Source organism: Apaloderma vittatum, unplaced genomic scaffold (assembly GCF_000703405.1).
Source record: "Apaloderma vittatum isolate BGI_N311 unplaced genomic scaffold, ASM70340v1 scaffold4850, whole genome shotgun sequence".
In the NCBI taxonomy this organism is placed as follows: domain Eukaryota; kingdom Metazoa; phylum Chordata; class Aves; order Trogoniformes; family Trogonidae; genus Apaloderma; species Apaloderma vittatum.
In genome coordinates, this window is record NW_009693915.1 from 1 (window position 1) to 14,257 (window position 14,257).

A 14,257-nucleotide genomic window follows, 5' to 3' on the forward strand; every position below is an offset into this window, starting at 1 on the left:
CCTTGGCCGCCGCCTCGCCGTTCCTCCCGGCTCCTCTCTCCTCTCCTTGCAGATGTCGGGGGTGCTGGTCATCGCCGCCTGGTGCTTCCTGCAAGTGGAGAGCCGGCACCCTGAAGTCATCACGGGCAGCAGCAGTCATGGCAATTTCCTGGACAACGACAAATGGCTGAGCACCATTTCGCAGTACGATAAGGACAAGTACTGGAACAAATTCAGGGATGTAAGTACTTCTTCTTTTACCGCCTACTTCGTGCCCGTTCCGTTTGACCCATCCTTTCAATGGGTGGCTGCTGGCTCTTAGAAGCTGTGGGTAGAAGAGAGAGATGCAGCTTGCAGGTGGCTGCTTGCAGGAAGGTTGTTCAGAGCTGTTTGGAAGCTGGCCAGACAGTCCTGGCGTTCTAGGTTACCCCATCGGTTGGGGCAGCTTGGGCTCGGTGTCCCTTTTGCAGAAAGCGAATGGTCTTCAATTTTCCTTTGGGGAGAAACTTTGAGCAAAGTTTCTGTGCCTGCTGCTTGCGAGGCTGGTTAACTGCAATATGATGAAACAACGTGTGTGTGTATGCGAGAAGGGAATATTTACCAGTTTGAGCCACAAGGTGGTAAGCAGCGAAGCATTTTTTTGCCTGCGGATTTTGTGGAAAACATTTTATTGTCAATTCTACTCATGGAGGTGTTCGATGCTAGTATAGGGTTGGAGGAAACAATGCTTCGACTAAGGGTTTTCTTCAGTCTGGAAAATGGGTAACTTCAAGATGTGTTATGACATGTGTCTGTACAAAACAAATCACTTCAAGCTTCAAATTAATTCTTGAATTCCCCTAATTTGAATACAGTTGCATGTATTGAGTCAATGACAGTAGAAAGGGAAATGCGACATTTATGATAAACGCAGTATTTACAGAGCTCTTCTTGCTTCTGTCATCTGTACGCTGAAAAAGCTTTCCTGGAGCACACGCAGAAAAACCTTGCTTCACTCTGCCCAGGGCTGGGTAAGGGAAACCCTGTTGGTGTTGATCATGAACACGTTGAGGTTAAAAGTGCTTTACTGCGTGGGATTTGTTCGCTGTGGCTGCAGTATGACTCTAGGAAAGGGAAGCATAGAGCTGGCTGGCAGTTCTGCTACCACCATTCTGTAAGAATTTGTGTTTTTGTTTAGGAAACGCTGATGTTTTATCAACAAGTTAAACTTTCATGCATTGTTTATCTCCATGGTCTTGACATTGTATCTTTCTTTGCAAAGAGGAAGTCAAAGTATGTCACTGAATGTCTCCTGTCTCTGCCGACCTTATTCTCTCTTATTTTCTGCTGTAGCTTTGGTCATCCCTGTGTCTGAGAAATCGTGCTGCTCTGAATCTCAGTTTAACCAAGTGTGGCCCTAACAATGGTATCAACAATGTCAGAATATTTATTTGTGTATAGTCACTGTGATGACGTCCACCTACGGGGAAGCTGAAGTTCTCCTACAGTAGGTGTCTGGAAAAAAACCTGCTTGTACAGTCACTACAATTTTCTTAAGGGGATTCTACAGTTAATATGGATTCATTTTTTTTTTTTTAAGGCTCCAAGGGAATCTTTCTTAATATCTGGTTTAGTCTCCTGAGGAATGCAGGTTAAGGATTTCACTTGTTAATTTCTACATCTAGCTTGATGTGAGAATTTGCCAGCATTTGAAAATGATAAATTGAATGAGGGACTGACAAATTAATCTGAAAATGCTTTTAGCTAGGGACAGGTGTATAGCAAGGGACATCTTTAAGCAGTCTCCAAATCGAGGCTTTGTATTCATTACACTTATTGAGTTTAAAGTTTTTATTTAATTTCATGCAGTTGTTTTGGTTTTATATTTTTATTGTTGTGGGTTTTTTGTTTCATTTTTGTTTCTTAACCTGGGGTCCTTGCAACTTCTCTTCTTGTCCTCTTTTTCCAATCACACTTGCAATTGTCAAAGAAATTATTCTTCTTCCTGTGGAAGATGTTCATGAAGATTAACTCTATCATGTTTTAAGGTTTTACAACTGCTTTTTTAGACTTTCTTTGTTTTGCCAAGCAAAAGCAAATAGTATAAAGTTCATGTAATGTTTAGGTATATTTCTACCCAGCTATCTTAATGGTTCTATTTAATTACTTCAGAACTTGGAAGATGTTCATGAAGATTACCTCTTTCATGTTTTAAGGTTTTACAACTGAAAGTGCTTTTTTAGACTTTCTTTGTTTTGCCAAGCAAAAGCAAATAGTATAAAGTTCATGTAATGTTTAGGTATATTTCTACCCAGCTATCTTAATGGTTCTATTTAATTACTTCAGAACTTGCATGTTACTATAACATTGTGAATGCATATGAGTACCCATGAAACCTTTTTATAGGGCAAATTAACAGAGAGTACTAATCATCTCCTGCTGAGCATTTTCCAAAAGGGAAACATATAAAAGCTTGCATATGTAATTGAGCTCTTAATAACTTGTCTTCAACCACGGTGATTTACTGCATCATAATCTTCTGTGAGAGTTTGTGTGAAAGACATACATAGGTAGAGTTGCTGTTAATGTAGGAGGTACAGTAGAGACAGCACGCTTCTTGCATGTAGAGTTGTTGTTAGAGGAAATGTGGTCCGTGCTTCATGGCTGTGTTGTAGGGGGTAAATTGTTAATACAGTTGTTAAAAGACTGCCTGGTGAGATGCAGCATAACACTGTTAACTGCTGTGTATGGGCTAGACTAGCATTTCATTCATAATCGTTGAATTATAAGGAAAATATTTTCCTATCTTCTTTCCCAACCTGTACCTATATATACGCCGTGACTAGATGAGGTTCTACATGTGGGCTTCACACAGGAGGCTGGAGTATGGAAGTGAAGTTAAAACCTTCTTGGGTCTGACATTACAGCTGTTACAGAGCAGAAGGCCTAGTTTATACCCTGTAAATCATCAGCAGCAAGGTTGCAATGATTATTGTAATTACCTCGAGTAGCTTTCTGAACTTTATATCATGTTATATAAATAAATTTGCACAAATATTTACATAACTGTGTCCTTATGCACAGTAGGAGAAACACTGCACATGTGGAACTAACATTTGATTGGTTTGGGTGTGGCCTTTTTAAACTCTGTACATGCACAAACATCTGTGCATACATGTGCATATAGATCTGTTATCATGTTGCAGTGCTGGGAGGTTTTTTTTACAGATGATATATAATCGAATACAAAATTTTAAATTGGGCTTCTCTCAACTTTCCCAGTTTTTCTTTTCAAAATCAATTGGTTGGTCAGCCTTATTGAGCTATGGTCTAATATGGCCTGATTTGAGAAGACAGCTATTGATCTTTTTTTTTAGTATGACCCATATTTCTTTTGGGCAAAGACAGCATGGTAGTTGCACTTAATGGCCCAGCACTCATTACTCTTCTGTGAAAAGAGAGCACAGAAGTACACCTCATTTGAAGTCATTACATCCACATAATCAGACTAAATTTTTAAGTCTGACTGAATTTAATAGTGCGAAATGATGACTTGTCAACATTTTCAAAAGGCCTCAAGGGATCTGGTTAAAACAATACTTTACAATACAATCTTTTCACATGATTTGAACACAATTTGTAGAACATTGAAGCGCTTAATTTTTATAAGCGAGCAGACCCTGTAAATGAAGAGCAAGAGCAATATGGCTGATATGTTGTGAAGCACATGCTCTTGAAAATCTTGAATACTGTCCAACTGTCCAGTATCGGTAATGGTCTGTTATATTAATAAGCTTTCATTAAAATCCAAACTTGATATTCCTGTCTGTCTTCCACTCCTTTTTCCTTGTCTGCCGTAGGCTTTCTGTGTGACCAGTCACAAAAATCTTAGCTCTGTCTTAAGTCTCATTTCATAGGTGGGGATAATAGTGTTTTTCTTCCTCACGACCGTGTGTTGTAAGCTGTAAAACAGAAAGGACAGAGCTCAGGATCTGGGATAACATGGAATTTATTATACACTTAATCAGTATATTGAATGTGGCTTGATACAGAAGTAACTGACTAGGTCTAGTTTAGTAGGTATCTGAAAAACAACAACAACCCTCAATCAATATAATTGTTACCAGAGAAAGAAAAAGGTAAGCAAGCTGGAGTCTAGAGGAAGGAACCACAGCTATTTCTTTGTACAAATTTGAGGCTTGGAAAAACAGACATCAGGGATATGAGAGTCAAATTAGACTTTTGATATTATGAAAACAAATGTTAAGGCCTTGATCTTTTGATCAAATCTGTTGAGAGGAGATCCTTTCGCTTAAAAGGAACTTGAGGACGAATTCAGCACTTGAATGTGAAATGAATTCTTATGAGTCTTGGAAACCATTTATTATGTGAATAGCCATAGACGTTATTGTAATAGGTCAGACTGCGACATCTCATTGTGTTCACAGAGACTTGGCACAGCAGACACAGAATGAATGTCCTCTTAGTGTTAGACCTGTATTTAATCAAAATTATATGAACAGACTAATTTTATTACTTCTACTTGGAGTTATGTCTATTACATTATTAATGCCTATATATAAAAAGGTAATAAGTTCAACTAGCTATGGATTAAACTGCAAAAAGGAAGAAAATTAACTTAGAGGATCTAGTGTAGATCCTTAGAAGATCTAGTGTAGACCATGTGAGGAATCTGTATGAACTTGAAAGCTAAGAATCTTGGCATGAACTCTGGTTTCAGTGCATGTTTATGCATGGCAAGCTGCTAGACCACGTTCTGAGCATTAACTAAGCTGTTTCTCTAAATTTTATTGCTTACAGAGTTTCAGTTCAGGCTATCACGTTACAACTCCGATGCACTTTATGCCTGGAGATGCTTTGAGACTGTACATGCCTAAGAAGCAAGGCATGAAATGTCATCATCTGTGTGTGTGCATTTCTTGGGCTTACTGTGGATAAATACTTACATAAAACTATCAGTAGCATGAACAGTTACATATAAGCAGATTAGATTAGCTATTAGTTTTCCCAAGTTGGCCACAGACTACTATTCCTTGATAGAATCCACTGAAGAGCCAGTTTTGTCAGTTATTCATATACATGACCTTTCTGAGCCTCTGCATTCCTCCTCACACCCGATCAGAAGTGCAGAGTTGGGTGTTAAAGCAGACGCAGGGCTAGGAACTGGGATTGTGCTGGCTTCGGCGCTGATGGATTGTTGGACTTCGGGCTGGCCCTTTGCACTTTTTCACTCCTTTTCCCCTTGTTGCCCTTACCTCTCTCTGATTTGTTTAGCCCGAAATTACAAGTGTGGTAGCGAAATTTTATAGCACAGAGCTGGAAATCATGACCACTACTGAGAAGGGTTGGAATACCAAGCAGGCAGAATTGCAAGACCTTGGGAACTCGAGTAATAGAAATGAAATGAAATTTAAAAGTACAAAGTAGAAGGTCATGGAATTGAGAGCTAACACGAATTTATTCTGGGTCCTAGCAGCTCAGCTTGAAATAGATGAGAAGGAAAACCTGTGTACTTTTATTGATTTGCAGAGTTATTCTAAGTAACGAGAGTAATGCTACTCTGAGGACAGCAAATATATTGTAGGAATGCATAAAATGAAAGATTTCTGATTCTGTTGAAGAAATAAAATTGTACAATGTATAGAAGAGAATACTTAATTAGGAATATGGTGAGCACTTCGGTGGAATTCAAGAAGGACAAATTTTAATGGAGTTGGTGAGCCAGAGACCTTCCAGCATCATATGGGAAAAAAGCCTGTTTTAAAATAATATACTGCGTTAATCACACAAAGGTAATTGTGTAAGAGTGGATATGCTTCAGAATGTTTTTTGAGAGAGGAACAGCAAAAGCTGCCTTGCATGAAGTTAAGATAAATAAGTGGATTATCGGTGACACAGCTTTATTCATGTAAATCTTATGTGATGAGACACAGGCACTTCAGGCTTGCTTCCCAGGAAATTATCATTCCAAGCCCGCCTTGAGGTTTAATTGGAGGTAAAGATTGCATGTATGAATTCCAGTGGATCTGGACTGAAGTACAACAGAGTTGAAATATGATTTTTTTTTTTAAAATTTATTTTTTTTAAGTCTACTCAGACACTCTGAAAAGTACAGCTGAGATGTACTTGCCAAAGCTACATGAAGTTTAAAAGAATAGCAAAACATGAGACTGAATCTGTGCAAATGTAATTCATAATTAGCTTCTTAGAAGAGATATCCTTACTGAAAATGCCCTTCTCAAACTTGACACTTCCCTTCTGCAGTGGGCAAGGGGAAACATAATGGCATTTATGTCAGAATAATTAACTTGGAAGGTACAGAGAACCAGCTTTTTGTAATTAATTGACACTTATCCAGCTTCCCTAGGAGTTACCTGAGACTTGAAAACTAAATAGGTCAGTGGAAAACTTGTGTTAGTTTCTGTATTATATGTTTCAAATTATACCTTAAATAGTTTCCTCATTTACAAAAATGTTTTGTAGACTTCAGTCACAAATCATATCTCGGCTATAGAATTCTGTAGATCAGAAGTTCTCAGTAATATCTTAGAGGTTTTTAGGGTAACCATTCTTGGATTCTACTTGGATTTCCCCCAATTTTGTATGATTTCTTTTCCATGGGGGCTCACTTTATTACAAAATAAAAAAAAAACCCCAGCAACTCAAAACCTGGTCCACAGTTATGGGATAGATTTTGTTTATGTATCAAAACTCACTCTTGTACAAGAAAAAAAATAAAAGAGGAGGAAAAACACTCCACCCAAATGGGCCATGTGTCATGTCAAACCGTGTCAGTGTGATATAAAATGTGTGGATTGACAGTAGTCATAGGAGGCTGAGTTCTGATGTCTGTTAGTGTAACAACAGTTATCAGGCTCAAATATCCACAGGTAAATAATACTAGTTTTATTTCAGGTAAATTGTCTAGGATTAGAGTTAAGAAAATCAGGCTCATTATTCTCGAGTGCCGAAAGTTAAAGCTTAGTTATGACACTGTGTTTTGAACATCAGGGGGATTACTGTCTTTTTTTGTCTCGGGTATTTTAACTGTTTGCTCTGTGTTTATGGTTTTAACCAGGAGGCTAGAAACAGGTAATTTCAGTCAGCGCATCTGTAACATCTGTGCATTTGGGGGCGATGAAGTGGGAGACTGCATCTGTGGTGGGGCAGCTGAGCTGCTTTTACAAGAGGCAGCACTTCGTGAAGGAAATGGACGACAAATATTACATCTGGGGCATGAAAAACTCTTTTCTTTTAGATAACAGCTCTTTATTCAAGGACTGTTTGATTATTTCTTTCCTTGTGTAACCAAAAATGAGATTAATCCAAAGAAGCTGTAATGACGTCTTGGTTATGTTGGAGCCGATGACTAAATTCTCAAAGACTTTAGTGAGGCCAGAGTTTGATTCTCGTATTCCTCATCTTCCTGTTCTCTTAGACAAAGAACAAGTGTACATGAAGCACCAGTTGTATTAAACAGTTCTTTTTGACTTTTGGAGGACACTGTGTAAGTGGAAAAGGCTGAAAGATCAGGTGTCTGGCCAGCATAAATAGAAGAAGCTTCCTCAATGTCCCTGCAAGAATCAACCTATCTGAAGATCAAACATCTACAGTCTACAAAGTACACATTTTATAGATTCCAGTCAAAACCAGAAAGTGCAGGTGAAACAGAGCAAAGTTAAGGTAACGCTGCCTCCAGGGTGAATTTCTGTACTTGGAGCAGTTCATTCTGTTTCAGCTTTGCACAGCGCCTTGTTGGTGCCACGTTAGCAAGTCTTCACTCCAGGTAAGCAGTCTGTCACCAGGTCGCTCACTCCGGCAGTTATCGCTGGTAGATTTACTACTGCAGGTTAGCACCTAAAACTGAATTACACATTTGGACCAGACATCTAACGTCTAATGAGTTTCAAGGCTCAGATAGGACTCAAAATTCAGTTTACAGATAAATTGCTAAGCAATTTGAATAGAGGTTTTGGCAGGGAGGAGATTGGTCTTTATCTGTCACTTCTGCAGCTTGGTTTGTAATCCAGGGTAACAGAAAATCATTCTCATTAAGTAGGTACAAGGGGGCATCAATTAATTCTGTGATCCTAGCTGTCCTCTTAATGAACTTGTCATAAATCCACTTCACTGATTGCTGTCTCCTGGGCAGATAGAAAAATAACTTTATTAAAACTTACTGTTAGAGTAACTATATTCAGGTTGTTTTCTGGACAAAAATAAAGGTTTCAGTCTACCGTGGTTTACAGCTAATTCTGACGAAGGCTGGGATTGGTAGAGGTAGCGATTCTTGTCTATCTATGCAGGTCATTTTGAAACTGCCTAATCAAGTGTGTATACAATTTCAGTTGAAATTTCACACCATATTCTGTGAATAGCTTTTAGGTGCTTTTAAGCTTGGAGATCTGTCTTTGCCCTTCCTTCCCTAAGTGCCTTTTGCTATTCAGAAGTTTATTTCAGCATTGTCCTGTAGTGGTTGTATATTGTCACCTCAGGCTGCGCAGAACTGGCGAAGGCTCCTCTGCCTCGTTCAAGAGCAGCTGAGGTTTTTGTGGCTTTCTTTGCTACGTCCTGAAGCGCTTTTCTGATGTGGTTAGGGACACGGAGGTGCGCATCTAGATTCGATAGATGTGGAAGCAGAGGATAAAGCTAGTTCAGAGTTATCCATCAAGCTAATGCCAGATCTAACAACAAAAATTATGTCGTGTAAGTCCCAGGACAGTGCTCTTCTACTGAGCCGTGTACTGTGCTGGAATACAGAAAGACAAAGCTTAACAGGTCTCTGTTCTTCCTGTGGATATATGTGCTGGTGGCTGACAGCAGCGTTTATCGGGTCAAATTCATTTCTTGCTTGATAACATAAGCTTCACTCAAGGTATATGAGAGGTAAATTTTGTTCATTTTTTTCCTAAGTGAAGCCAAGGTAAGCAATCTTTTGATGCTAGCTAGATGTTACTTATTTATTCATTTATGTATTTAATGCTAGGTATGTACACCATTAGTTTGATACTGTGTTAAAGGGAGACTAGGTATTTCCTGTTAAAGCAGAGATATTAAGCAAAACAGATTTCACATAGCTTGTTTTATTTTAATGTTAAACTACATCTGGTGAAACTGGTGACTCAGGATCTTTTTAAAACTTGTTTCATGTGGCTAAAAAAGAAATAGTTTCACATAAAAGAACACCAGAGTGCTGCATTCCATAAAGATATCTATAGGAACAGGATAATTAGTGTTTTAAATACAGCATTTTAAGCCATATTGCTTACATACTGCCATGAATCTCTACGTTATAGTTTACTCAGGACAACAGCATCCAAAACAAAATTGCATTGCATTTAATTAGAATAAATATAAGCTGGAAAAATACTGCACAAGTGTCAGTTACTCACACAACTCCAGTTCTGCAGGATGAAGGAAACTGGTAAACCAGATAAAGTTGTTCATAAGGAAGTATATAGTAATTCAGATCAGTGGCCACATATTTATTAGTCTTTTCATGCTTATATAACAAAGTTAAGTTGGATATAGCAAGACACTTAATGGTATATTTTCATTGGGATATGAGGCAAGATGGACTGAAATGATGGTCCTATGTGACACAAATGTCTATTTTTATATCTAATCTCCTTTTCTTTCTGTAAAGCCTTTGGCTCTTCTCATGAAGCGTCTTATGCATATGTCTTATCTTACTAAATGTTAAAATGATTGACAAAGCAAAGATTTAGTGGCTTATAATGAACTTCTTATAACCTGAGATGAAAGGTAATCTTTTTCCCCAAGAGATACTGCTGTTAGAGGTTGTAAGCTTTTTCTATCCAGGTGCAATGCCTTGTAAAAGAGAAAAGAACAACTTTAGAACCATTTTAAAGTATATTGAAACTTATATTTCTAAAGCAACATCTGCCATCACGAACAGTCCCATCTCTATATGTAAACAGGAAAAAAAAATCCAAACAACTTCTTATGGGCCATATTCTGTGGTCAGTATTTTTATAAATAACCACAGAACCTTAGCATTAGTTTCCGTGGAGATACTCACCCATGGTTTAATGGCAGGATAGGGCCCTGTATAATCAGGAATGAGCAACATTCTATTCCAGCAGGGCAGTGTACAAATAAAGAGAGATGTGCATGTGCTCAGTACGACCGTAGTTTTCACCAGCAACGAGAGAACCTGCAAACAGGAAGCAATCAGAAATCTACCTCCATCATTGCAAAACCATTACTGATATATCAGGGATGTGTTCCATCCAAAATGATGCAAGATAATCTATAAAATTTAAACTCAGTAAGGAGATATGTAGATATAAAATAAGATACTAAGCTGGAGCCTTAGGACATGTCTGATTTTAAAGCTGAAGCTTCCTGAAATTAGGATTTACTGGAACTGTAAGGTTGGAATAAATGTGTTTTTCCTCAGTTATTCCTTAGAAACTATACGTGCAAGCAAATGAAGACAAAACCAAACCCCCCAAACAACAACAAAAAAAAACAAAAAAACCCCTCAAACAACAAAAATCCTCAAAACATATGATCTGTGTCACAGGCAAAGGAATGCTGGATAATTCTGTGGATCCAGCCAGAGGAGTCATGGCAGAGGTGGAGACATGCTCTGTTAGGAGAGAAATCATGGTTGGAATAATCTTTTTTAAAGCCCAGAGAGGACATGGAAAACAGAGAGAGGAAATGAAGAACATGATGTGTGTCCGTGTGTACCTAGGTAATTAATTTATAAACACAGACAGAATGGGAAGGAGGTAGATACAGAAAAACATATTCTGCTTCATTAGAGAGGATTCCAAACTAGTAGGTTGATGGTGGTGTTAGGGAGAAGAGAGCAGGAAGGGGGATAGAGAATATACAACTGGAAGCTAATTAGCTGCTGATCAATGTTCTGCCCTGACCTGGGCAGCAAGTGTTCTTGTGAGCAAAGCTACCAGTAAACCCCACTGAAGAAATCTGTATGATTCCGGGCACAGTTGTAAAGATTGTCTTGCTGAGTATCCTCAACATGATTTGGACTCCAAGCAGTCACCGCTGGCTTATTGCCAGACGAGAGAAGTTCTAAACATCTGCCCTTATGTGGTCTTCCTGCTGTGTGACTGTGTGTTGGGTGGTGGGTGGTATTGCTTTTAATTTGAGATAAACAACAAAGATGCATTGTAGAAAGAATATATGTGCTTTAATCACTTTTTCCCTTTGCAATGTAGTTGCGGGTATCTGTAACATTCATAATTAGCAGAGGAACAGATGGCAAAAGCTTGGTTTAAAGCGGAGCATCCACCGAGTGATCACGAGCTGCTGTAAGCTTATTTGGGAAGCAGTTTCAAACCTCCGTTCCCTTGGATCATGCTCTAAGACAGTGGTGCAAGGGTAAAGTAGGAAAAGAATTTATAATAGTATAATTCAGTGTGTGGGACATAGATAAAGCACAGAAAACACCTAAGCTTTCAAAACATGTCCTTCATGCTAGTGTCTCGTGCTGCACAAGGATGGATTTCAACCTTTATTGTCCTGCATAGCTGAAACCTGTTGTGCATGTGCTCGTGCATAAGGCAAATAAAACACAGTGTCCATAAGATTTCTCCTTTCCCCGTCCTTTTTTCTGCACAGAAGGAAACAATTCTGTTCTCTGCTGAAAATTTGTTAAGTGTTGTACTGCAGCTTATTAAAAAAACCCGAACAAACAAAAAAAATCAAAGAAACCCTATATATTTTTTACTTGTGGACTTCCAACATTAGCATTGTGCTGCAATTTTTCAAAGCTAGAAAACATGAGAGGATTTTGTTGGCATTTCACCATGACACTTGTTTCATATAGAAAGCCAGAGGGCAAAACAAAGTGGTTTCTTTTGGTCCATGTAATCTTTTTAGAAAGCAGTAGTAGCCCTGCAGGCACAATCAGTGAGATTCGGATGAGGTAGCGTTCAGAATGATGAGATCTCAGATGTAAAGGCTGATTGATTGGTTGCGTGATTCCATTCTCCAAATTAAAACTTAAAAATATTTTATTTTAAAGAGAGGCAGGAGCAAGGAGGAGAACACAAGGTTGCTAAAGAGAAAAATACTCTAAATATGGTTTTCATCAATAAAGTAAAAATGTGGTATTCTCTAGCCCAAAGGAGCTGGATGGATTATTGCAACCATCCAATCTAGTCAAGACCACATTTTCTTTCTTCTTTTTTCCTTTTTTTTAAAAAAGATAAATGACCCCATGCTGAGATGTTTATCTCTGTGAGATGACCTGTATTTACCCTCAAGTCACAGTGAATTGGGTATTCTCTTAGTCTGTGAAACTATTTTATATCACTCTTTCTCCCCGCAGACTCTATGGATACAGACATAAAATATTTCTGTGAAAGCAGTGGTGCCATTCTCTCTCTGTGTGGAATATTTTGGACAGTATCTGTAATAGCCAGTGAAATGATCTTTGATAGCCACTATTTTTGTGCATATGCTGAACTATAAATTTGAGTACGTTGTGAACTCTGCTTTCTTGTTTTTGTAGAAAACTCCCTGTATCTCTACACTATAAATAATTCACAGAATAAACATGCAGTTTTGTGTTTGCTGAGACATCTTTCTAATTTCCACTTTTCATGTAAAACTGACTCAAAATTTTTTCCCAGGATGAAAATTGAAGTTTCCAACTGCGCGAGTTTCTTCATTGACAAGATTGAATGAATTGTTTGTGCTTATTCAGTTCAACTGACAGATATTTTTTTTATTTCTTTTTGAAAAAAAAATCTTAAATGTATTTGGATCGTAAACTTCTAGGGCTGGAAACACTTCTACATGTTTGATCATGCAGAAGCCAACTCACTGGGGACTGTCATCTTTGCAAGGGCTGCTGACCAATACAAATTTTATAATACAAATAATTATTCTTTGTTACCAGTTGACGTGGTCAGTAGTAGAACTAAAACATCCAGGTCAGTATGGGGTCTTTAGTTGACAATCTATGTGCCCTCTCAGTATGCTGCTTCTTAGAGCGTTTTGCTCAGACTAGAAACAAACTTCAGACCAAAGACCTAAGAAGGACGGCGGTTAAAACCTGATGACTTTGCTTGGAGTGCTTACCTTGCCTGTTGTGCACTGGCTCCCTGGCTAATTAAAAATGATAAAAGGCCAGGCTGGACTTGGGTATAAACGGGGCTGGCACCGCAGGGGCGATTGGAGCAGTTGGGGACTCTCCCCTTGCATCAGGATGCCACCCAGGATTAAGAGTCTTCACCTCGCTGGTGAGCGGATACTTATGGATATCCTTGAGTGAGCCCTTGCCCCCTGCAGGTGAGTGATTCCCTTTTTCTGGGCACTCTTTAAGAGAGTCTTTCCACTTTTATGTGTGAGAGCGTACACATTTTGGATCATCTTTCTGGAAGGAGTATTCATGAATTCCTGAATCAAGTTGTGTAGTAACATATTCCCAACTAGCATCTGCACTTGTATTATACTGGCAGAGTGCTGGGTAGTTTTATGGTTGAAATAAATCTTAATTTTTGAGTAGCTGCAGAGTCTATTTTATGCATGCCTCTGTGACACATGTGCACTGAGTTTGACTTTTCCTGGGCCCTGTATACATTCCCTTTCCTCTTGTAGACCTTATTAAAATAGTTTAGGTTCAGGAATATGGCCCTTTCTAAGTTAGCTGAAATATTTTTGATATAAAGATTATCAAAACAGTCATTGCCATAATGTTCTTGGGTAATAGCATTCTAGTCATCTTAGTATTCTCAGCTACAAGAGCTAGAAAAGCAAGATAAATTCAGTTGCCCCATAACAGAATTTAGCCTGAGCTGTTTCAAACTTTAGTCAGAAACACTTCCTGGAGTTTTCAGAAATTATGTAGCTTATTACAACCACTTGAGCCAACAGGTTCATGAGTTGTAGGAATTTTGCCCAGAAGAGTCCCACTCCCTTCCTGATTTTTGAAGCTAAGTCAGTCAGTCTTTAAGATGCCTTTTCTCATAGTGGTTCCTGAACACCACATCAGTTTAGTTGCATGTTCCTGGCTTTGGAAGATACTTCTTAATTGCTGAAAGTATGAAATAGCAAGACAGAATGATTTATCACCCAGGATCTGAAGTCGCTGCTTGCAACTTCAACTGCCTTGAAAGGCTGAAGAATATTAAAGCATTCCCTGTAATGACAGGGCTTAGTGCTGCCTGCTGAGTTGTAGTCTAACCTGAAAGGAACGGTTCTGCAGCTTGCACTAAAGTGACTGTGCAAAAAAAATGAGGAAGAAATTAAGGCGACCTAACCCACTCTCCCAGTA

The 14,257-nt window shown here is 38.6% G+C and overlaps 1 protein-coding gene across 1 annotated transcript in view; it reads left to right on the forward strand.

The window, feature by feature from the left end:
* Positions 1–52: 52 nt before the first annotated feature.
* The window catches only part of SPOCK1 (sparc/osteonectin, cwcv and kazal-like domains proteoglycan (testican) 1), a 268,007-nt gene continuing 253,802 nt past the window's right edge, over positions 53–14,257 (forward strand). The window contains exon 1 of the mRNA XM_009865464.1: positions 53–220. Within this exon, the coding sequence (XP_009863766.1) occupies positions 53–220 (168 nt within the window). The remainder of the gene's footprint in view (positions 221–14,257) is intronic.